This window comes from Neovison vison, chromosome 7, assembly GCF_020171115.1.
Source record: "Neovison vison isolate M4711 chromosome 7, ASM_NN_V1, whole genome shotgun sequence".
Classification (NCBI taxonomy): Eukaryota; Metazoa; Chordata; class Mammalia; order Carnivora; family Mustelidae; genus Neogale; species Neogale vison.
The window spans coordinates 55,093,445-55,117,704 of NC_058097.1; the positions used below are offsets into that span (position 1 = coordinate 55,093,445).

Consider the following 24,260-nt stretch of genomic DNA (forward strand, 5'->3'; position numbering starts at 1 on the left):
GGGAGAGGGAGAACCCCCCAGGGAGCTGGGAGCCAGGGCCCTGGGATCATGACCTGAGCTGAGGGCAGAGCTTAACTGACTGAGCCAACCAGGTGCCCCAAAAGCCATGTCTTCTTCATGGTGGATCCCACACCTACCCCTAACAACTTCTCCAGACCTCTAGTCCCCAGCTGATCACCGTCTCTTTGGAACCCTTTGTTCCCTTGGCTCCAGGTCATCCCTTCTACTGACGTTCCTACTCCCTGTCAGCCCCTTTCTGGGGTGCTGGTCCTCCCCCAATTCCTAGATGCGGGAGGCCCAGGGCCTAACCTCTGCTCTGTCTACTCACTCGACCTGGATGGTTTCGGCCAACCCCAGGGCTTTTAAGTACCATCTACACACTAAAAGCTCCAAATGGAGCATACTTGTAGACCTGCTAATAAAATGACAGGACAGGGCGCCAGGGTGGATCATGGGGTTAAGCCTCTGCCTTCGGCTCAGGTCATGATCTCAGGGTCCTGGAATCAAGTCCAGCAACGAGCTCCCTGCTGAGCTGAGAGCCCGCTTCCCCGCCCCCCCGTCTCTGTCTGTCTCTCTGCCTACTTGTGATCTCTCTCTCTGTGTCAAATAAATAAATAAAATCTTTTTTTTTTTTTTAATTTGACAGACAGAGATCACAAGTAGGCAGAGAGGCAGGTAGAGAGAGAGGAGGAAGCAGGCTCCCTGTGGAGCAGAAATTCCGATGCGGGGCTCGATCCCAGGACCCTGAGATCATGACCTGAGCCGAAGGCAGAGGCTTTAACCCACTGGGCCACCCAGGCGCCCCAAATAAATAAAATCTTAAAAGTAAATAAATAAATAAAAATAAAATTACAGGACATCTGAGACTTGCTTTAAAAAAGTAAGGAAACTCCAAGTAAAAACTGTGCTTATGTGTGGGAGGAGGAAAATAGAACAACAGAAATGGAACATAGATGACTATCGATACTGAGTGACGGGTATGTGAGAATTCTTTACACCACAATACTTTTGTGTTTGCTTTTAAAACTTCATAAAGCAAAAAAAAAAACGTTAACAGAATACAATTTCATAAAGTCAGTAAACACTGTGTATCTACAAATCCTAGCTTCTCCCCCAAACTGTCACTCCTTACTTGATATCTAGGGAGTATCTCAGGGTAACTTCAAAGCTTGCCAGTTTCCCATCAAGATGACTCTTAACCCATCCTCATAAAAAAGCATCACTCTTCATCCAGTTGGTCAAACTTGAAACCTTTAGGATAACTTTTAAGTCATCCCTGATTCATGCTTCCTCTCACACAATCCTGATCCTGAGTCACCATCATCTCCCGTCCAGGCAGGGACATGGGTTTCCTCATGGCCTTTGTCCACGCCTGCCCAGCTGTAGGCCATCCTCCCCACAGCAACCAGCACTGCTTTAACCATTTTGTGCATAAACAGTCACATGGCTCATAAATGCAGAAGTCTTAAGCAGTTGCCCTCACAACTCTGATCCACGGGTCTATGACCCTCCTCCCCACAAGCAACCACTGTCATTAATTCGGTGTGTTCACTAGAGAAATTTTCATACAACAAACATTCCAACATGCTGGTCCTTGCTCGCGGCCCTCTAATGGCTTCCTGTCACTTGGAAAGTAACCTCCAAAGCCCTTACCATGGCCTATAAGACCCTGTGTAACGGGCCCCTCTCCATAGCTCCATTCCTAAACAACCCTTCCTCTCTTCCCCCGGCTCTGCTCTAGTCACCTGGTCACCTTGACAATCTCTCAACAGCTGGCTCCACTCCTGCTTCCTCCAGTGGTCTTTCCACTGACTATTTTTCAGCATCTGCACATGGCTCATTTCCTTACCTTTTTTCAGGCCTCTGCTCAAATTCACCTCTTCAGAGAGCCCTCTCTGACCACCTGTCACTCGAAATTTCCTTACCCTGACTTTTCCTTCCAAGTCTCTTCTACCTGACATCATCTGCTTTACTAGAGTATCTGTTAGAGGGCAGGTGCTCTCTCCTATTCACTGTAGGATCTCTGGGCTACAGCCATGCTTGACAGCTGACTAGACTTCCATAATTCATTCAGTAGATGGATGAATAAAATGAACAGAGAAGTGAATGAAGAAACACATAGATCCTTTGGCAATGGCTCTCAACATTCCCAAGCTTGTAGCCCAGACCCAGCAATTTCACTTTCAAACAAGATATCACTGATAATACTACCATATGCATACCATCAGAGGTACAACAATATTAACTGCAGCAAATGTGAGAGCTAAAGTTCAGAAACGGCCTAAATGTTTATTAATAGGGAAATGGTTAAAGCATGGTACATCCACACAACCATGTCACTAATATAAAAAAAAAGGCAGGTCTCTGGGTGCTTGTTTGCACCACTGACTCACCACTAGGCAGGCTGCCGGTTGTCAGGGGGGAAAATGTGGGCTTTCTCTGTGGTGAGACAGGCTTGCATTTGAATCCAGGCCCTGCTGCTTCCTGGCTAGTGGACTTCTGTAAGGACCTTCTCTTTCAGACTCATTTTCTGCATCTGTTAAATGTGGAGGGCAAAGGTTGTAGTGATGTATATAAAACACAGCCTGGTACACAGTAGGCCCAATGTCAGTGCCATTCTTTTTCCTTTTTAAGTAATTTCCACCTGAGGGCTGCTCAGTTGTGAAAATGGCATGGAGGGTGTTCTGGTATTGAGAAATTTAGTTAAGAAAGACTGGTAATCACCAGGGGTGCCTGGGTGGCTCAGTGGGTTAAAGCCTCTGCCTTCTGCTCAGGTCATGATCCCAGAGTCAGCCTGGTGTTGGGCTCTCTGCTCAGCAGGGAGCCTGCTTCCCTTCCTCTCTCTCTGCCTACTTGTGATCTCTGTCAAATAAATAAATAAAATCTTAAAAAAAAAAAGAAAAAGAAAAACTGGTACTCACCTGAGGTGAAGATGCTAAAGAGGGACACTGACTGACAGAATGCAGATGGCCTGATTGTCATGTGTGTCTCTGGGAAACAGTCTTTGGAGAATCATTATGCAGGGCTCTCGCCTTAAGTGACTGGTGTTTTCAACCAGCCTGTGGCAGCCTGGAGACAGTTCCACCTGGCACAGGTGCTGAGAAAATGGCCGCAGGGATGAGGCCTGGAGCAGAGAGGGCAGTTCAGAATCCGTCACTATCATTCCCATCGTAAACCACAAAACATGACACACAGAGCTACTATGCACGAGGCACTGTTCTGGGAACTTTCATCCATGTAACTCTGATGCCAGCTTCATTTTAGAAACGGGCAGACAGGGTTAAGGTCGGCTGCCATATATGTGAACACCCATTTATGGGAACTCAAGCTCTTAACGCTAATGCTTTAACAGTAGTTCCAGAAGGAAACCGGAAGCCAGTGCTTTAGTACGGGAATATGGGATCCAGAGTAGGAGACTTATTTTTATTGTGTACCCCATTGGCTGCTTGAAACCCGTCAGCATGTACCTGTATTCCCTGTTCAAATAGAAATAAGGAAAACGCTTTGAGATTTCAAGTGAAAAGTGGTAAATTCCCCGCAGTCGCCGACACACGTATGAATCACTCTCTTCTGGAGCGAACTTTCCACCCCGGTAACCTCCCGCCCGCGCTGAGACGCTGCGCATGCGCTCTCCGCGGGCCGCGCGCTCGGCCCGGTATTCCCCCTCAGGCGCGCACGGGCTTCTGCCACGGGCTAGTCTTGAATTTTCGACCTTTAGTCCTGGGCTCTTGCTCTGCTGCGGCCGCCAAGGTTCCCCACAGTCCCCGTCTCCCGACAGACCCTGCCCCGAAATCCCTTCAGAATCTGAGCTGCTCATCGGTGCTGCCTCACCTTCCACCCCGGGGGATCTCTGAATGCGGGACCGTCTAGACCTTTCCCTGTGCTTGGGGTGCTCCTGGCCGTGCTTCAAGGTCCAACCGGACCTGGGTCCTTTCCATGTGTGATTTAATCTGCCTCCCATCACAGAGCGGGAAGCCTCCAGCGCTCACGCCAGTTTCGATTCATTCCTGTGTTCTCATTTATCGGCCCAGGACCTTGAAATTCCTCCCCTCCGCCCCACCCCCACTGAACCCATCCGAGGCCACTGAAGAGGCGGGACTAGAACCTACTTATCCCAGTAACCGCCCTCTCTCCCTCGGAGTTATACACCCACAGAGGGGCCGCCCCCCCAAACGCGCACGCGCCCTAAGGCGGAACCGCGGAGTTCTCCCTCCGTCCCTTCCTTCATCCGCATGCGCGCTGAGGCCAGCCACATCCATCGACGCATGCTCAGCCCAGGGCTGACGCTCAGTTCTCCCGCGCCCAGCCCTCGGCGCATGCGCCAAGCCGGCACCCCGCGGGTCCTGCTTTAAGCTCCGTCCCGCGCTACTTCCTCTTCTTCCTCTTTCGGCCCCGCGTTTCCCAGGGGGCCTCTTCCGGGGTTCCTAAACCGGTTCCGGAGTGACCGGTGCCTGCTCTCTCGGTCTACCACACGCTTCTTGTCCCCCAGACGCCATTTACAAGTCCGTGGCTTGTGGTGGAACCTCCCCCCACCAGCCCCGTCACGGAAAGCGCGCGTAGCGCTGCGCCCCAAGAGCCAATCAGCAGCCGCCTTAGGTAAGGGTCCTTCAAGCCCGCGCGAGGCTCGTGCGCCGGCAGGGGGCGGGGCGCGGGCCCCGCCCCCTTTTCGACCGTTAAACAGTCGCTGGGACGGCTGGCGGGTTCGCGTAACTTGAGTAGGGAGGGGGGAGCGGCCGTTAAAATACCGGGCTTGCGGGCTTGGGGTGGAGACCGATAAGTAATCTGTAAATAGGCGCTTGGGTTCTGGGAGGGTCTAAGTATTGCAAAGGTCCCAACGAGAACGTGTAAAGAGAAACTTAAGTTTTGGGAAAACGCTCGCCAGAGGGTCTGCAAACAGACCCTATATGCCTAGGAGGTCCTCCAAATACTGTGTAAAAAGAAACAAGTTGTAGGGTTCCCCATAAGAGGCTTGCAAGCAGGTGCCTAATTATGGGGGATGCCCTCTGAGTAATCTATAGTTCTTGGGGGGAGGGTACCCCGTATACAAACTTGTAAATATACGTGTTTGAGTGTCAGCCCTCAGAAAAATTGTGTGAATCGGCCCTTAGGTTCTGGGGGCTGGGGGGCGGGCATAAATATGGGGTTAGGAATTAGGAGTTTGCCAATAGACTCTTGGGTTCTGGGAGAGTCCCCGCAAGGGTCATGTGGAGAAATGCACAAGTGCTGAGGAAGCTGCCCGGAGAATGCCTAGTTAGATTCCTGGCATCTGCGAGGTCCCCGTCAGAGTCCTGTGAACACAGACTGGCTTCAGGCGTTTTGGGAGAGTCCTCAAAGGAGCCTGGAAATACTGGGGGTCCCCACATTGCACGTAGGTGGACTCAGATTCTGGGGAGCTCCCCCAAAGAGCTGTCAAGCAGACGCAGGTACCATGGAAGTTCCCAGAATAACGTGGGACAGGACACAGTCTGGGAAGAGGGTCCTCTGGTTGGTTAAACGGACGCTGGAGCGCTGGGATAGAATCCCCATTGAGGAAAGAAGAGAGACACTTAAGCACTGGGTGGGGGAGTGGGGCTGTCTCCGGAATAATGTGTAAACCAACACTTAATTGCAAGGAAGGGAGGAGTTCCGATTTCTGAGGGAATCTCCCTCCGAGACTGTAAACAGTCATTGAAGTGCTGAGTGGATCGTTTTCCATAAGCGTGTGTAAACAGGCCTTGCCCTCCCGTCTCCCAAGGCCGTCTAGAGCTGTTTGTGGCAGGCGGAGAAGGCACTTGGAGAAAGGAGCTAGACAAGCCCCACCTGGCTAGCAAAATTGCTCCCACATCCTGTAAACACTGCAGTTCTGGAGAAAGAATCCGGCACTGGGCCCAGTTAGTCACTGTTTGCTTGGGTGGGAGGGGGTTTCGCAGAATGATTTCACAGGCACTTAAGCACTAAGCAAGGGTCAGCAAACCGTAAAGGGCCAGAGATGCTGCAGGCCATTGTGTCTCTGTCTCAGTTACGCAGCTCTACCATTCTATCAAGAAGGCAACTATAAACAGTTTATAAATTGATGGGCGTGGCTGTGTTCCAGTAAAACATATTTACAAAAGCAGAAGGCAGCCCTGATTTGGTCCATAGGCTACAGTTTGCCAACCTGACTGGTGAGCTCAATAGTAGAAGTTCTTACAGTCTTGCAAACAGACTGTTAAGTACCCCGACACTTCCTTGGGAGGAAGGGTAAACAGCTGGGGAAACTCCCTAGAGGGACCTATAAAGATCGTTAAATGGTAGGGTGGATCATATGGGTAGCAGTACATTTTATAACACCTTAGATTAACCACTGGTGAGACCTTGGAGTGTGAGGGATAGCTGACCATCAGAAATGGAAGGTAAACAGACTGATGCCAGATGAGACACCAGATGAAATTGGACCCTTGAGTGCCCCGTGTCTGCCAGTATTCCATAATCAAAACAGTAGTTGTCAGAGTGAGGATCATTTTACTGATGTGTAAGGGAATGTTTTGCTGCAGTTTGGGAAAGAACATGTCCCATTTTTACGTGACCCTTCCCCTGTGAGTTGTACTTATGTTAGGGCAAAGTGATTAATAGTTGGGAATAGTTTTGGCTACAGGTAAGAGAAGTATATTTGTTTCTCACTGCATCCAGAAGTAGACAATATAAGGTTAATAGGGGATCTCTGGATCTTTTTCTACCACGCCTTCTCTCCTTCCTTCCAGCCCAAGGTGGCTGCTTGAGCTCCAGCCTGCACATCACATTTTCAGCCAGAAGGCATGTGCCATTGTCTGTGAAGGAAAGTTTCTGAAAGCTGCCAAAACACACTTCTGGTGTCATACCAGTACCAGAAAGAACTTAGTCACATGACCACCTACCTGGAAATTATGCTGAGAAGTGTGTTCTGGACAGCCAAGTGCCCTGCTCAGAACTGAGAGTTTTATATTTTTTGGAAGAAGTGAGAAAAGAGTAGATCCTGAGAGGCAGCTGGCAGTCACTGCCACAGCCACAGAGCTCTCTGGAAACAAAGTACCTTCTTACAGTCCAGAGTGAGCCAGACAGATGGCAGAGCGTCTCTTTACCCTGAAATCAACCTCTTTCTTTCTGTAGGCAACCATGTCTGAATCTGGCCACAGTCAGCCTGGGCTCTATGGGATAGAGAGGCGGCGACGGTGGAAGGAGCCTGGCCCTGGTGGCCCCCAGAACCTCTCTGGGCCTGGTGGTCGGGAGAGGGACTACATTGCCCCATGGGAGAGAGAGAGACGGGTGAGTGAGTGGGCCTAAGGGCAACATCATGTATCCACTCGTTGCACAAATGTTTTTTAAGCACCTGCCATGTGCCAGGCACTAATCTAGATGCTGAGGCTCTGTGAACAAAACTTGACTGGCCTCATGGAGTAATGGCAGAGAGTGTCAGAGGGGGCTGTCGTAGATGAAGTGGACAGCGAGGGCCTCCCTGAAGAGGTGAGGAAATACATCATAATGAAATCTGAAGAGCAAATGTGAAGGCCCTGAGCTCTAAGTGTGGTATATTCCGGGAGCAGCCAGGAAGCCAGTGTGGCTGCAGTGGGTGAAGAATGGAAGGTGATAGGAGATCATGTCAGAGAGGTAACTCGGGCCAGATGACGTCGGACCTGAGAGGCCTGGGAAAGGACTTTGGATTTCGCCAAATGAAACTGACATTGGAGAGTTTGAGCTGAGAGGTGCCATAAGCTCATGTTTTAAAGAGTTGTATAGCAGCAGCAGCAGCTGTTTTGGGTTTTTGGTCTGTTTTTTTTAAGATATTATTTATTTTTTTGAGAGCGCACATGTGCAGGTTGGTGGAGGGAGAAGAGACAAACAGACTCTGCGCTGAGCATAGAGCCTGATGCAAGGCTTTATCCCATGACCTCGAGATCATGACCTGAGGCAAAATCTAGAGGCGGATGCTTGACCAACAGAGCCACCCAGGCGCCCCTAACAACAGTAGCTGTCACTGTGTTGGGCAGCATGTGGTATGCTGGCGCTGAGCAAAGTGCTTTAACATCCTTTGGGTCTCCCTGAACCCTTAGAGCTACCCCCATGAAGTAGAACGTAGGTTTCATTTTCACTAAGGAAGAAAATGAGTCTCAGAGGAGAAGAGACCTAACCCAAAGTCACAGCCAGTAAGCTTTGGGCCCAGAACTCAAGGCCAGATCCAGCTGAGCCCAAGCCCAGCCTGTTCTCTCTGCTCAAGTGTCCTGGGCTGGGAATACGAAGCCTCGGCACGGGTGCAAGTCCTGCCTTGCTCCCCTCGTGTGCTTAGGTGAGTCACTGCCAGAAGCTGCTCCCCACTGAGGTTCTTTCTCTACCTCTGAGAGAGGTTTGGGTTGGGGGGGGTAGGGAAGAAAGGGGCAATTGGGACCAGTTTCTGAACCATAAAACTGCAAACATGAAGAATAAATTCTTCACAGTAAGCTCAGGTTTTGCTTGTTCCTTCCCTTGAGTTGCAGCACAGGAGAGAACAGAGCGTCTTTCTTCCTTCCACACATATCCTGGGGAACGTTAACATCTTCCTAGGGGGATAAGCAACTCCAGAGTCTCTCGTCTGTCTCTGACTTTGGCATTGACTGGTCAGTGGACTCCTCACATCCTCTGTGTCCCCTGCTGATCTCAGCAGCTCCCTCCCATTTCTCCTTCTCCCAGTATCCGTGACAACCCAACGGGCCTCATCCTGGCTGGACACCCCCTCCCCAAGCCAGTCCGACACCCTGGCTGGACATTGTGCCTCCTGAGTACATCTCCTGTCCACCATCTTCTCGCCGCCCTCACAGCCTCGGCCCCACATATCCTCCTCTCCTCCCTGGCCTTCTGAAGGTCCACGGCCTCTCCTGTAGTTCTGTCACAACCATTCTTTCTAGAACACTTTTGTGCCCTTTTGTTTGTTCCTCACCATAGGCCAGTATCCCCAGTATATGGTGAAGAAACAGACCCGGTGAAGGTTCTTAGCTCTCCTGAGGTTCGTCAGGGAGCCAGAAAAGAACAAGACTCAAACTCAGATCTCTCCCCTTTCCATTTAGGCAGGTCGGGGGTGGTCGAAAGAAGCACGAGAAGGGCAAGGTGTGGGAATCAGCGGAGGAGCGGGCAGGATCGCAGCCGGCAGGCACTGAGCTCCTGCCACGTGGACCGTTTACAAGTTCATCTACTTTCAACCTTGTGGGAGTCCCATGAAGAAATTCCTATCCCTGTTCGCCAAATGAGGAAGCAGGCTGGAGTGAGGGTTGTTCCTTATCCAAGTTCACACAGCCAGCAAAAGGCAGGGCCAAGTTTGAACCCACATCGAGCTCCCGGGCCCTGGCTCCTTCTGCCTGGGCTTGTTGTCTGGCAGAGGCCACGGAGTGCAGCTCTGGAGCCAGGCTGCCAGGGTTTAAATCCTGACTCCATTGCTTATTGGCTGTGTGACCTTGGGCAAGGCAGTTAACCTCTCTGGACCTCAGTTTCTTCATTTGTAAAATGGGGATAATCGTATCTATCTCCCGGGGTCGTTGGTGGAATTGAGAAGTTGATATATGAAGGCATTTAGAGTTGTACCTGGCACATGACGGCCTTCGGGAGTGTCCCAGGGGAGCCGGGGAGCCGGGGAGCCGGGGAGCCGTTCCTGAGTAACTGCCCTCCCTCACCACAGGATGGCAGCGAAGAGACCAGCTCATCCGTCATGCAGAAAACCCCCATCATCCTCTCAAAACCTCCAGCAGAGCGGGTGAGTGGGGAAGAATCTTCTGAAGGGGAGGCTGGGAGCAGTTAGGGCAAGGATCCCTCCCTCTGACTGGAAACTTCTCTCTCCCATAGTCAAAGCAGCCACCACCTCCAGCAGCACCTGCTGCCCCACCTGCCCCAGCCCCTCTGGAGAAGCCCATCGTCCTCATGAAGCCGCGGGAAGAGGGGAAAGGGCCTGTGGCTGCAACAAATGCCTCCACCCCCGAGGGCACTGCCCCCGCGCCCCCTGCAGCCCCTGCACCACCCAAGGGAGAAAAGGAGGGGCAAAGGCCCACACAGCCTGTGTACCAGATCCAGAACCGAGGCATGGGCACTGCTGCACCAGCAGCCATGGACCGTGAGTTGGGGCCGGGCAGGATCTGGCTGGGGGCCGGAATGCCCTCACTCGGGGCCTCACCACATCCTGTCTCCTGCTTTCCCTGTCTGCAGCGGTCGTGGGCCAGGCCAAACTACTGCCCCCAGAACGCATGAAGCACAGCATCAAGCTGGTGGACGACCAGATGAATTGGTGTGACAGTGCCATTGAGGTACTGAGGGGGGCGTCGTGTCTCCGCGCTTTGAGCGTCCCCAGGTGCCACATCTTGCCACATCCACCCCACTCCCCACCGCCACCCTCTTGGCAGGCAGTACGAGCCTGGCCAGCTTTCTGGCAGTTGCAACAATGAGAGAGAAGGAATCAGGGTCCTCAGCCAGGGCTGGATGGCAGCGGCTTCCAGTAGATCGGCTGTGCTGGTTGTTAAAATACTGAAATGGTTTGCCACTGGTTACTGGTTGGCAAGGAAGGACTCCCACTACCACCCAGACACCATCCCACGGCAGGGCAGCCTCCTGGACCCTGCTCCAGTTCCCTTTCTAACTGAGTGAAACCCATATTGTACCAGTGCTAACTGGTTTGAATCTCACTCCCCAGAGGTTCCCTGTCCATCACGGTGGCCCCTGCTGTAGCTCAGACCTCACATTCCTGGACTGCCCTGCCTCCGGTCTCCCAGGCTTCACTTCTCTTCTGCTGCTTTTCCCTTCCCATCCCTTCCCATCCCATCCCATCCCATCCCTGCCCAGATTCCCCCAGATGTGTCCCTTTTCCTTCTCTGGCAGCTTGGAGTTACTAAAACAACATGCCAGGCCCATCTCTTACCTGGCTTGCTGCCTTTCTGTGTCCACTGTCTTACGGATATCAACTGGGGAGCTTTAAAACAAAACAGAACAAAAGCCAGTGTCCAGGCCTGCTCTTCAGGTAGGACGCTATGCAGTGTTGAGAGTGTATCTGCACCATCTCGTGTGGTAGCCAGTCTTCTTAGGTGTGGCTCATGCATGGGCACTTACAAGTCCACATACCCCACATGTGGCCTGTATAGCTTTGTTTAATCTTAATTAAGTTTAAATGGCCATGTGTGGACAGCGTCTGCCTTACTGAACTGGGCTAGGCCTAGGTTTTCTGCTCTAATGTGTCTAGGGTGAGGCCCGAGATTAGCTGCCCTTTTTTTTTTCTTTAAAAAACTCCAGGTGATTCCAAGGAGCCAATTGAGGACGTCCCTGTTTTTCTTGAGGAGTACCTCTCACGCCCCCTGGTGGTGGAAGGCATCAGAACTGGTGGGCCAAGGGTGAAGGCCTCAGGATTTTCTGAGACCCTTAAATCCCACAGAGGGGACAGACTGACCAACCCTTCCTGTACTCTCTCCCCTTTTTCATGCTTCCATATGTTTTCCCGGCCTTCCCGAAGCCGAAAGCCCTGCAGGAGTCTGCTCCAGTAGCCCTCAGTAACAAGACCTGTCTTCCTCCACCCATCCTTCATTCCTGTACCCTTCTCCTTCTCTTCAGCAAAGTCAGGTTCCCCTTTTAGCCAGTATGTTCCAGCCACACTGATCTCCTGTCAGCTTCTCTCTTTTTTTTTTTTAAGATTTTATTTATTTGACAGAGATCACAAGTAGGCAGAGAGGCAGGCAGAGAGAGGGGAAGCAGGCTCCCCGCTCAGCACAGAACCCAATGTGGGGCTTGATCCCAGGACCCTAGGATCATAACCTGAGCCAAAGGCAGAGGCTTTAACCCACTGAGCCACCCAGGCACCCCCTCCTGTCAGCTTCTTGACCATGCCAGGCTCTTTACTACTTGAGATCTCTGACAAAAGTTACCCTTTGTGCCGCCACATACATGTACAGGCTCTTTGCCCAGCTCAGGATTCAAGCCATGGAAGTTTTTCTTCATCAGGCCAGCCTTGTCTGGAAGTCTCTGCCCCACCCCACCCCACCCCACCCCAGTCTCACTCCCACTCCAGCAACTGACACATTTATGAGGGTCACAGTCCTTCATCTTCCCACAGTACCTGTTGGATCAGACTGACGTGTTGGTGGTTGGTGTCCTGGGCCTCCAGGGGACAGGCAAGTCCATGGTCATGTCACTATTGTCGGCCAATACTCCTGAGGAGGACCAGAGGTAAGGGATGTGGAAGGCCAGGAGGGAGGTGGGCACCCACCTGGGATGGGGAAGGGTGGGCCTAGGTCTAGCAAGTGGTGTTGCCAAAAGGACCTGGAGATAATGTTTCACCTCCCATGGCCTCCATTCCTTTGTCAGATGAGGGTGATTAGGGGCTGGACTAAATCTTTGTGTAGCTCCAGGGAAACCAATCTTGTTTCTCCCTCCCTCCCTCCCTGCCTTGCTCCAGGAATGGTACAGAACCCAGCTTTAGATTTAGGCTGACCTCAGTCTCTCAGCCCAGCCCTGCCACTCACCAACTGTTTGCCCTTGTCCAGGTTACTTCGCCTCCTAAGATCTCACTTTGTCACCTGTAAAGTGGGCTTTTGAAGGATGAGATCAGGAAGGCAAACATTAGTAAGAACCTGACACAGAGCAAATGCTCGTGGGATATTGGTTGATAAGGCATGGTAAATAGAACGGGGAAAGAGACCCAGATGTCGGGCGTGGGTTCTAGACCAACTTCAGTCCTACATTCTTGAAGAAGGATGGCATGATTGTAAAGTAAAGTACGAAATCACAGGAGAGGATGTAGGGGAAGAGGGAGCTTAAGAAATAGGGACCAAAACTGAGGGCAGGGGAGGAAAGGGGGAAAGGCAGGGACTAGGAAGGAGGGGGACCATACATAGTCTGATTAAAGAAGACTCAAACTGGGGAAGGTTAAAGGGTAGTAGCCACTTGGGATTGTCTAAAAAATACAGGGGTTTGGTTTTTTAATGAAACAGGCGATACTACTTTGCATTTCATGGATTGGCATCAGGGGTTCCATGAACCTCCTAACAGTAAAATGCAGAATTTTACATGTATGGGCAGTCAGGCTTTTTTTCTAAGGAAAGGGTCTGCAGTTTCCACTGGATCTTAGAGGGGTCTGAGGGAGACCCAGAACAAGTTAAGAACCACTGTTGTGAGCATATACATCCACTAGAACCAGAGCTGTGGGGTTGCCTTTCCTCCCAGGTCCACGCTATCTCCTCTCTTATAACTTGTAACTTACTTGCTTATAACTTCGGCTCACCTTGGCTCCGCTGGGGAGCAGCCCCAGCTCTCAGATAGCATTCTTTCCATCTCCGCTTCCCCCAGCCAGCGAAATTTCCCCCCAGCTCTGAGTTCAGATTCCTGAGCTAGAGAGAATTCTGCAGGCCTAGCTAGTCTTTTTTGAGCCACGTCCGCCTGTGGCATGGTGGATTTTGATTTCAGCTCTTGCCATCGGTTCTCTGGATTATGTTAAGAACTCATCTGCTTCTTCCCTTCTTCATTCCTGTCTCCTGACCCCTCCCCTGGAGGATGCCAAGAGCCTCCTAACTGGTCTCTCCGCTTTAGTTCAGTTGAGCTAGTGTTTATCGAGTGCTAATGATGTGCCAGGTGCTGTTCTGGACGCTGGGCATACAGCAGCAAACAAAATTGGCAAAAACCTCTGTCCGTAGCAAACAGATAAGTTCTTGGAGGTGTTAGAAGATGATAACCACAGGGTTCTAGGGAAGTAGTATGGGGGATAGATGACAGTTCTAACTCAAGTGGTCAGGGGACGCCTCCCAAGCAGGACATGGAGAAAAAGCAGACTTGGAGGAGGGAGAGCGTTCTAACCAGAGAATGGTACAAGCTGGCCTCGGGGGCTAGAGCTTGCCTGGTGTGCATGCAGCACAGCGTGGAGGCCGTGGAGCTGGAGCAGAGTGAGCAAGATGGGAAGTCACAGGCAGCCTGGTCAGAGAGGTTAAGGGAGGGGCTCTGGTGCTGCCTTTGGCTCGGATCGTGATCTTAGGGTCCTGGGGTGGAGACCCGTGTCTGGTTCCCAGCTCCACGGGGAGTCTGCATCTCCCTCTCCCCCTCCTCCTGCTTGTGTGTACATGCGCGCTCTCTCTCTCTCTCCCTGTCAAATAAAAAATCTTTTAAAAAAGGGGAGGAGTGGTAAGGGAGGCCTAGGGTGTCGGGCCTGTAAGTTGTCATCTACTCTTTCCACACTACGGTCCTCAGCGTACAGCACAAGGGGGAGCTTTTTAAAACCTACATCCAGTCCTTTCACTTCTCCACTTAAACGTCTTCAGGGCTTCTCCAGGCTCATTAGCCAAAGCCGCAGCTCCTTACTGTGTCTCACAGGCCTGCATACCCCCTTCTGGCTCCCAGCCCCCTTGTTCTCTGCTCTCACCGTACTCAGCTTTGATGCCTCATACACACCACCTGTTCTCTTCCTGGGACCGTCTTCGCTTCCGTCCTCCGTCCCCCGTATCTTCCCTTTTACTTGATTCAAGTTGCATAATTAACTCTCTTCTCTCTGACTTTCAGTGTGGTCATTCACCTCTTGATGGCATCCCTTCCCAGCTCTACCAGCTGAGTTACCCCCACTCAGAGGGCTTCACATCTCTTCTTCCTGCCACTCGAAGTTACTGATATCTCTTGGTTTGCGAGGTAGACTGGGAGCTCCGCGGAAGCAGAGATGTCCGCACTGCTGCACACATGCGAGGCCTTCAGTGCAGTGTTCGTGAGGCGGGAGGCCCTTGCTCTGTGTCAGACAGCATACTAAGTGTCTCAGGGAGGTGGGGAGTACCTTTGGTGAGCTAGGTACCATTACCCTGATTTTACAGATTGAAAGAGGAAATCTCTTTGTCCGAGCCACAGAATGTGACCAAGTTAGTTTAGTTGGTTTAGGGCAAGGCTCAGCTCTGCCTGCTTTGCTTGGTCTCTTCTCCCCGTCCAGCGCAGGTGGAACTGAGGGGGACTTCCCTCACAAGGGAGGAACTGGGAACCGAGTTCTGTAGCCAAACGGCCTCTTGTCCTGGGGGTGGGGAGGGCTCAGTGCTGTGTCTGCAGTGTCTGGCCTGTGGCAGGTGCAGTTGGTAGTTAATGGCTCCCAGATATGCATCACTGTGCATCAGGCACGTTCCTAGGGGCTTCCCGTACATTAGCCTCATCATAACGCCAAGAGTTTTGAGACTGTTGTTATCCCTGTTCGTAGATGAGGGAACAGAGGAGAAAGAGATGAAGGACTTGCCCAAAGCCACCTAGCCAGGAAGAGGCAGAGCTGGCACTGGAAATCCCAGCAGTCTAGCAAAGTCCCTGCTCTTAAATACCTCAAGCTACTGACTTCATTCAGTGGTGGACAGATCTCCTTAGCAGTGAGGGTAAAGTCATGCGGAATAAAATGTAGCCCCCCAGACAGCAGGGGCCACAGATGGAAGGCTTTGTGGAAAGGCAGGGCACCATGACTCACACGCTCCTTTCGCACGGTCGTGCTCCAGAGGCGTCGAAGGCTAAGAACCAGAGCTCTAACGCACCCCGCTTGCCCCTCTCCACAGGGCGTATGTTTTCCGGGCCCAGAGTGCCGAAATGAAGGAGCGTGGGGGCAACCAGACCAGTGGCATCGACTTCTTTATTACCCAAGAGCGGATCGTTTTCCTGGACACACAGGTGCCAACCTCCACCCCCCACCCTAATGTGTGCCGCATTCAGCTTCATCCCAGAATGATTCTAATGTCTTTTCTTGGCCTTTAGTCTCTTATCATGTTTCTCTCCCTCCCCTCCCATCCATCCTGTACACAGTAGCCTAAAGAATCTTCTAGCAGAGTGGTTAAATTTGTGGGCCCTGAAGTCGGTCTGTGTATGTCCAGATTTGGCCTTTAATTCTTACGGGTTGGGTGACTTGAACCACCTGTCTACCCACTTAGACCTCAGTTGCTTTGTTTATAAAAGGGAATGATAGTTTGTTCTCAGCCTCCCAGGTCATTGCAGGAATTTAGTAGGACAGTCCAGCAGAGTGCTTGGCATTGGACCTGTCCCATAGTGTTCAGGCCCATCACTGTCATTCGAGCTGACCTGTCATGTGTGTGACTGGTGGTTTCCTCATCTTCTCCCTTGACCTCAGGCAGAGTCCCCATCCCTAGCATGGTGTTCAAGGCTTGTTGAGCTTCCTCCCTCGGACTCTAGCCTGCCCTCTCTGCTGCGTGTCTAGTTCCACCACACACACCACAAGGTCATGATCTCTCTCCTTCTGGGCTGTCCCCAGCCTGTTCCCTTTATCTGAAACCGCCTGTTCCCCAGTTTTCTTAAGTGGGAAGAATACTACTGCTTACCGGGTAGGGTTTTGTAAGGCTTCAGTGAGCGAAGACGAGTAAAGTTCTAACGACAGTGCCGGACATGAAGTACATACTTCCTCCTCTTAGCTGGTGGTATCATGATCATGAGAAGTTCTCTCTCCCCTGCCTTTTTGCCTGGCTAGTGCCTTCTTCTCCCAGAGGACTTCCCCTCCTCCGAGCACCCGCCAGTGCCACATGCACCTTCCATCACAGCACTGCTCTGTCGCAGCCCCCTGCATGTGGACGGCTCCCCCTCCCCACCTGCCGGGAGCTCTTCAGGGAGCAGCTTGCTGGTCAGGGCCTGGCCCATGCTTGGTGCTTACTGAGTTGATTGAACAGAGTTCGAGTCCCCATAGGCATTGATGACGCAGAGAGTGGAAAACCTACAAATGCGGCATGAGATCTGAGCCAGGCCCTGTGCAGGGGCTTGTCTCTGTGCTAGAGACCAACTGAGCCGCTGTGAGCTGGGTCCGGGACCCACGTGGAACAGACGGGAGTTAAGGCAGAATGGAGCATGCAGCATTGGGAGTCCGAGAAAGCCAGCAGTGGGAGAGCCTCTTACCTAAAGAATTCCACTCATGGCCGTAAGAAGTCAAGAAGACTTCTCAAAACCTTACGGTTTTGAGATGGAGTGTTCCTTAGAGACAAGGTGATGAACTCATTCACTACTGACTATTTTACACCCACGGATGTAATTTTTTAAATCCTCGCCAACTTTCACGCTAATCGTTGTTTCTGGACCAAAGTAATTATCTTAGTGAAGTTTTAAAAGCCTCTGAGACAACTAAGGGAAGAAAAAGACACTCGAAAGGACATTTGTCATTCAAGTCAACATTACGTTTAGCAGCACTAGGAGAGTTCTCGAGCGTGAGGCACTTGAGAGCAGTGACGACTTGTGAAAGGGCTGGGGGAAGTGTGTTTGCTTTGAAACATTCTGCTCTCACCTCCTCTTGTCACTCTCACTGACTCATTAGAAACTGCCCGTGTTCCTGAGCTCATTTTGTCCTGAGAAAGGCGAGGTATTTGCCTTCAACGTGTGGAACTTGGGTGGCTGCGACCCTCAGAGCCCCAGTCACCAGCACTTTCCTGACACCTTCTCTCCCTTGCTGCAGCCCATCCTGAGTCCCTCCATCTTGGACCACCTTATCAACAATGACCGCAAGCTGCCGCCGGAGTACAACCTGCCCCACACCTACGTTGAGATGCAGGTGAGGGGGCCAAATCTGTCCTAGAGGAGAGGTCGCATCCTTCCCCTCAACCTGTGATGGGGAGCTGGATGTGGGTTTACCCAGTTTATGCTTCATAAAGAGCCCTGGGGGCCCCAAGAGGTGTAGGAAAGAATAGCGATGAGAGTCCCGTCTGGCTCACCTCCTGGCCCTGCACCTCAGAAAAGTCATTTCCTGCCCCTTCCCCCTTCAGGCCTCGGTTACCTGCCTTTGTGAGGTGGGGGAGGTCACTCCTACATTGCCTACCTGGGGGATGGCCGTAAAGGAAGAGCCAGTACAGCCTGGGCACGCAGGAGGTGCTTCAAGGCTCAGGCTCTTGCCCTGCTGCCCCCTTCGCGTAGTCCTGGGAACAGGGACCCCGGCCTGGGCAGAGGGGACCTTCAACTCTGTCGTCTCTTCCTGCCCACTCTCAGTCACTCCAGATTGCTGCTTTCCTCTTTACGGTCTGCCATGTGGTGATTGTCGTCCAGGACTGGTTCACAGACCTCAGTCTGTACAGGTGAGTTGCAGGTGGGTGGGGAGGGGGAGCCAGGCAAGAGATGGGGACCCCTTTAGAATGTGAGCCGGAGTGGGTCACCACCATCCAGTATATATACACATGCTGACAACTCTCCACTGACTTTTTCCATCACTCAGAATAAAATCCAAAGTCTTTCCCAAGTATGACCTACAGGGTCCTCCGCGGTACAGTCCCAGTCACTTCACTGACCTTTACTCTCACTGCTTTCCCTCGCTCCTTCCGTTAAAGCCCTAGTGACTCCATGGCTATTCCTCCATCTCTCGGCCAGAAATACTCTTCTGCGAGCCTCAGTCTATCTCATGTCGTTTGAAGTCCCCACTTCTTAGCCTACTGTGTTTTCCTTCATTTGCCTTCATCGCTCCCTGACAGGACATTGCGGGTCTCTTTATGGTCCGCCTCCCCCATTAGAATGTACGCCCCAGGAGCCCCAGTGCCTCCCACAGTGCCTGGCCCAAGCTAGATAATTAATGCACGTTCGTTGAGTGGAGAACATTGTCGGGATCCAGCTTGGCCATCTTGCCCGTCCCCTGCAGGCGTGCGTACCATTCTTTTGCTGCCCTGGCAGGCAAGAAGAGGGGGAAGGAGTTGGGATCTGGCAGGAGGCCTACCTGAAGCAGCTGGAGGTTCTAGAAATCCACCCCCCAAGACAGAACTGGCTTAGAACCTGAGGCACGAGGGTTCCTCTTGGCTTCAGGCCCCAGAGCGTAGTGGTGTGGAGGCCAGCCGCCTTGGGCACAGAGCCCAGACAGAAGGAAGGAGCAGGACCTCCTGAGGAGGGGAGAGCGGAGCCAAGGGAAGCAGGTGTCTCCAAAGTGAGGCAGCCCTGGGTTTGAACCCCAGCTTTTACTGGGGGAGTGGCTTCTTTTTCCTTGGCTACTCATAGGCAGATTGTTCTATTCAGACTAAGTGAGTGGAAGGCTCGAAAGCGTTCAGTGATAGCGTCATACCTGGACACAGTGAGCAGCTGATGACTGCAAACTGAGCGTTTACAGATGACCCTGGGCGTGGGGGTGAAGTGTGGGTCTGGCCAATAGTAAAAATGACTTTCTGGGAGATCGAGCCATTGTGACCAGATAAAAGTGTCTTATTTCTGAAACTGTACCCCCCCACACCACTATGTATTTGAATTCATTCACATGACAAAGATATTGAACATTTATGGATGCCATTCATTGTTCTGGGCACTGAGGACACAGGTGTGAATGAAACACTGCCCTGTGCGGTTCACGTTCTGACGGGGGTGTAGATGCAGGACAGCATGGGGCAGAGCCTAGCGGTGGGCTTCTTGGCAGGTGAACCCCTTGAAACTGGATGACATACTTGGGTATGTGTCTGTGTGAGGAGAATATCCATAGCTTTTTATTGGGTCCCATTATCCCTTACCTCTAATAGCAGTTGTATTTTGTTTACGAATTTGGAAAAGTTACTTTAAAATAGCATAAATTGAAATTTAGGCTCACATAGAAACCTGCACATGGAAGTTTATAAAGCAGCTGTATTCACAGGGCTCCTGTTTGGCTCAGTCGGTTAAGTGTCCGACTCTTGATTCTGGCTCAGGTCATGGTCTCAGGGTCTTGGGATCGAGCCCTACATCGGACCCCATGCTGAGCGTGGAGTCTGCTTACGATTCTCTCTCTTCCCCTCTCCCGCACGCTCTTGCACCTGTTCTCTCTCTCAAATCTGCTTTATTCATAATTGCCGAAACTAGGAAGCCATCAGTGTGTCTTTCAGTAGGTAAATTAATAAACTGGTACATGCAGACAATGGAATATTAATTACATCAAACCATGAAAAGACATGGAGAAAGTACATATCCTTAAGTGCATATCACTAAGTAAAAGAAGCCAGTTTGAAAGGGCTACTGTATGATTCCAATTATATGACATTCTGGAAAAGGCCAAACTGTGGAGACAAGTGAAAAAAGATCAAGGGTTGGGAGGGGAGGGAGGGGTGGGTAGGGCAGAGCACAGAGTGCTGTAATACTGGGTGGTGGACACATGACCAAGAGGTTGTATACAACACCAAGAGGAAACCCTAGTGTAAACCACGGACACTGGGTGATGATAATGGGTCATAGGTCCGTGGGAATGTTGATAGTAGAGGGATGTTGTGCATGTGTGGGAGCTGGGTGTCTGTGAAAATCCCTCTATTCAGTTTTGCCGTGATTGTATAAGTGCTTTAAAAAATGGAAGTATTTTTTTGTTTTGTTTTTGTATAAGTATTTTTTAACAGCATAAGCCCATCTAGCATGGGTCCACGGATTGGTGTGTGAGAGAGTTGTCCATGAATTCCCTAAAATTGTTTGCAAAACAGGGTGTGTATTCATTTATCTGAGTGTGGCTGTAGTTTTACCAGATCCACAGAGAGAGCCCTGTCCCTAGGCTGTGGGATGGGGGTGCCGGTGCCAGAGCACCAACCTCTCACCCCAAACCCCAGGTTCCTCCAGACAGCCGAGATGGTGAAGCCGTCCACCCCGTCCCCCAGCCATGAGTCCAGCAGCTCCTCAGGCTCCGATGAAGGCACTGAGTACTACCCCCACCTGGGTGAGAGGTCTTCTGGGGCGGGAGGGGTGGGCAGAGGAGGAATGAGGGGCAAAAACCAGGAGCACTGGGGAAGTGGGGAGCTGGGAGGAAGAAAGAGCAGAGTAGCTGCTCCTTCCTCTGAGGGTCCCACCTGGCCACCAAGAGCACAAAGCCTGAGTCTGGGTCTGGCTCCGGCTCTAGCTCCTTGATCAGAATGAGCGCTTTTCACAGAAAGGACCCACATCTGCCCATTTCTCTGACCGTGGCATCTCCAGCATAGACTCGGAATGAGTTGCCATTAACCTGAGTGGCCCCGGGCACCCTGCTCACCCTCCCTCTGCCTATACTGCCTGCTCCGTTCTCGCTCTGCTGTGCTCTGCCCACGCACTGCTCTTCCACAAAGATCTAGTTTATTTATGCTGCCCTAGGCCGGGACTTCCTACTTCCTCTTGTCTCACCAAGCCCCTGGTGCCTTCCCGTCTCACTCCTGATCCCGTGCCTATCTTCCTCTTCTGTCTTTTCCATCAGACTGGGGGCTCCTTGGGGGCAGAAACCACATCTGACTCATAATCTGGGTCCCCAGGGCCTGGTGCAGGGTCTGGAAGCAAAGTAACATGTCACGTAAATATTTACGAGTACTCCGAACCCAGGGGTAACCGCAGATCTTTGGCATGAGGGAGGAAGTCCACACAGCCAAATCCCAAAGGCCTCACAGGACTGCGTCTCTCCTCCCACCCCTCAGTCTTCCTGCAGAACAAAGCTCGTCGAGAAGACTTCTGTCCTCGAAAGCTGCGACAGATGCACCTGATGATTGACCAGCTCATGGCTCACTCGCACTTACGTTACAAGGGTGAGGGTCCCTGAACCACGCCAACGCTGGCCAGCGGCCTCTTGACTCCTGGTCTGGTCCCATGGCCCGGCGTCCAGACTGGCCTCCTGCCCCTAGCTCGAAGATCATCTGTGTACCTCCCCTGCTCCTGGGCATCATACCTGCAGGCTGATGGCTTCTCTCCCACAGGTACCCTGTCCATGCTACAGTGCAATGTCTTCCCTGGGCTCCCACCTGACTTCCTGGACTCTGAGGTCAACTTGTTCCTGGTGCCCTTCATGGACAGCGAAGCAGAGAGTGAAAACCCACCAAGGGCAGGTACGGTTCCTCCTTGAGGGAATCTGGTCCAAGGGCTGCCAGTTCTTCTTGGTCTGGAGGGAGACACAGGATGCCCTGGTCTGGGATGGTAGGGACCCACACTGGTCTGAGGGGAGACTCTGGCTTGTCCCTAAGGTGCGTGGAGCCTTTCTTAGGAGCGTGTGTCCAAGTTATGGAAGTATAGGAAAGACTGGTCTGAACGGGGCGGTACTCTTGGTGTCCCAGCCCAGGAAGCTGGGTGACCAGCAGAAAGGAAAGGCCCTCTCTTGGCAGGCTGGCGCCCTTATCCTCCCTACCTCAACGTTCTAGGACCTGGTTCCAGCCCGCTCTTCTCCCTGCTCCCTGGGTACCGGGGCCACCCCAGTTTCCAGTCCTTGGTGAGCAAGCTCCGGAGCCAGGTGATGTCCATGGCCCGGCCACAGCTGTCACACACGATCCTCACTGAGAAGAACTGGTAAGAGCTCTTGGCAGAGGGGTCAGTGTGAGGGCCCCACCCTGGTGCAGGCAAGAGGAAGGTCTCAGTGATCCCTCCACAGCTCGGTTTCCTTCTCGGAAACATCACTGATGGCTTCCATGCCCGCCAGCATGCTGTTTCATGGGATCTTGAGTCCTCCCAAGTAGCCAGCAGGGTTGAAGTCTTGTCACCAGTTTTACTAGTGGGGAAATCTAGGCTTGGAGACAGGAGATGTCACATAGCTCTGTCACAGCAGCTGTGGCCAGGTATCATTTGACAGTGAGGAGTGGGAGCAGGGAGCCCAGTCAGGCTCGAGGAGTGTTTGTTCTGAGGTCCTGAGGGCAGAAAGTGTGGCCTCCCAGAAGACACTGGAAAGTCCCCAGAGCAGCTGCATTTTCCAGCTCTCGCTGGACAGCACAGTCCCACTGTCCGCCTCCACCTTCACTCCTTCTCTGCCAGCTGGCTTTCCTACCTGCTCTCACAGAGCCCCGAGCCTCCCCAGCCCCAACTCTATGTGACTGTGTCCGGAGCCCACAGTAGGTCTGCAGCTCAGGTCGGCATCATCTCATTTCCAGGAGCCACACATTTGAGAGGGAACTAGCTTGGCCTTGGTGCAGCCTCTAGCGTGGCTCCCCTGGGTCTGCGGTCAGCTGGGGCCAGAAATGGTTCTGGGGAGCACACACAGCAGCACAGCCATTCGGGGGTGCAGGGCGAGGGGACGGGGAGCTCTGTTCCTCTCACTGTCAGTGGCAGAGTCCAGGGAGGCAAGGGTCACGCAGCTGTTAACACTAACTGTTGTAAGACTCTGGAGGGAGTTCTAGAACCCCAACCCACAGAGGCCAACACTGTGTGGGGTGGGGCAACTCGGAGTTGGACTCGGAGTTGGGGCTTGAGGCCTGGGTTCCAGACCAGGCACCCTCGGTGTGGCTCACCCGGGGTGAGGTCTGAGAGCCTGGCCAGTCCCATCAGCATTGCCGTCTTCCCTGCGTCTGGGCCGGGGAGGTTCTGGTCTCAGGGTGTGCAGGTCGTATGCAGTGCCTGCTTTCCCACCCAGCCAGGTCAGTGCGAGGCTGACAGGCCGCAGCCGGGGCAGCTGACTGCTGACCTCCTCCCACAGGTTCCACTACGCTGCCCGGATCTGGGACGGCGTGAAAAAGTCCTCTGCCCTGGCAGAGTACAGCCGCCTGCTGGCCTGAGGCCGAGGGAAGGAGCGTCATGCGGAGAACCCCCTTCTGGGTCCCCATGGTTGGTGAGGGACCACCCGTGTCCTGCCCCCCGCCCCCCGTGGGTGGAGAGTGGCAACAGCCCTGATGGATGAAGGACCGCGACATTCTCGCCCAGAGACATGAGGTGTCCAGGGCTTGGCCCCCCACCCTAAATGGAGTATTGTTCAGGGGGCAACTTTAAGATCCCACCCCCAATCTGGGACAGGGCGGCCCATCCTCGGTTCCCTGCAGGGACAGGCAGTGGGAGTAGTCTGAATGGTCCCCAAGCATCCCAGGTTCCATCTTGACCTCCCTCTGCAGGGACAGGAGCAGCAGGTCCCTCCTCCCTGACCCTAAGCCCTTTCCTGTGAGGTGCAACAGGGTCTTGGGGAGCTCTTCGTTGGGGCAGACCTGGTGGTTTGAATAAAAACAATCACACAAGCCGGTTCTGGTGCTTCTCTTTTTCCCTCTCCTCGGTGAGCTGTCCTGGGAGCAGGACAAAGTGGGGTCCCAGCCTTTGGGGGCACATTACCTGTAGCCACCATTAGAGCCCGAGTGACCTTCCCATGGGGACACATCCACTTGTAGGTCATAGAGTTGTCAGGAGCAGATGGAAACCAGTCTTTGCTGAGGAGGAAGCCCCTAGGAATGGCTGTTCTGTTTCCTGGGGTGACGTCAAGCCTCCCATCTCCGTGTTACTGATAGGAAAATCCCATGCCCTCCTTTGGCTAAATGCAGTTGCACCTTCGTGTTCTCTGCGTTCAGTTGAAGACAGTGCCTGCCTTTGGTGAAATGCCTAGTTAAATGCAGGACCTAATTCAGTACGTGGTTAAAAAGTAGGACATGTTCTAGTTCAACATAGTATTTACCCTGAGTTGAAACAGCTTATACCCTTATGCAAACACGACCTTACCCTTACAC

The 24,260-nt window shown here is 52.5% G+C and overlaps 1 protein-coding gene and 1 long non-coding RNA gene across 3 annotated transcripts; one reads left to right on the forward strand and one right to left on the reverse strand.

The window, feature by feature from the left end:
- Positions 1-2,345: 2,345 nt before the first annotated feature.
- On the reverse strand, positions 2,346-4,090 carry LOC122911982. The gene is made up of 3 exons (XR_006385525.1): positions 3,832-4,090; positions 2,922-3,124; positions 2,346-2,536 (listed from the first exon to the last, which is right to left on the reverse strand). It is a non-coding gene; the product is annotated as an uncharacterized LOC122911982 (long non-coding RNA).
- A 232-nt stretch (positions 4,091-4,322) lies between these two features.
- SMG9 (SMG9 nonsense mediated mRNA decay factor) lies at positions 4,323-23,780 on the forward strand. 2 transcript variants are annotated; one of them, XM_044257208.1, is made up of 14 exons: positions 4,323-4,596; positions 7,105-7,260; positions 9,638-9,712; positions 9,802-10,066; positions 10,159-10,256; positions 12,047-12,159; positions 15,489-15,600; positions 17,378-17,473; positions 17,905-17,990; positions 20,448-20,554; positions 21,276-21,383; positions 21,552-21,680; positions 21,990-22,134; positions 23,252-23,780. In XM_044257208.1, the coding sequence occupies exons 2-14, from the start codon at positions 7,111-7,113 to the stop codon at positions 23,328-23,330; spliced, it is 1,563 nt and encodes a 520-aa protein (XP_044113143.1). In that variant the 5' UTR covers positions 4,323-4,596; positions 7,105-7,110; the 3' UTR covers positions 23,331-23,780. The 2 variants fall into 2 exon arrangements, with proteins under 2 accessions (XP_044113143.1, XP_044113144.1); XM_044257209.1 differs by lacking the exon at positions 7,105-7,260.
- Positions 23,781-24,260: the final 480 nt, after the last annotated feature.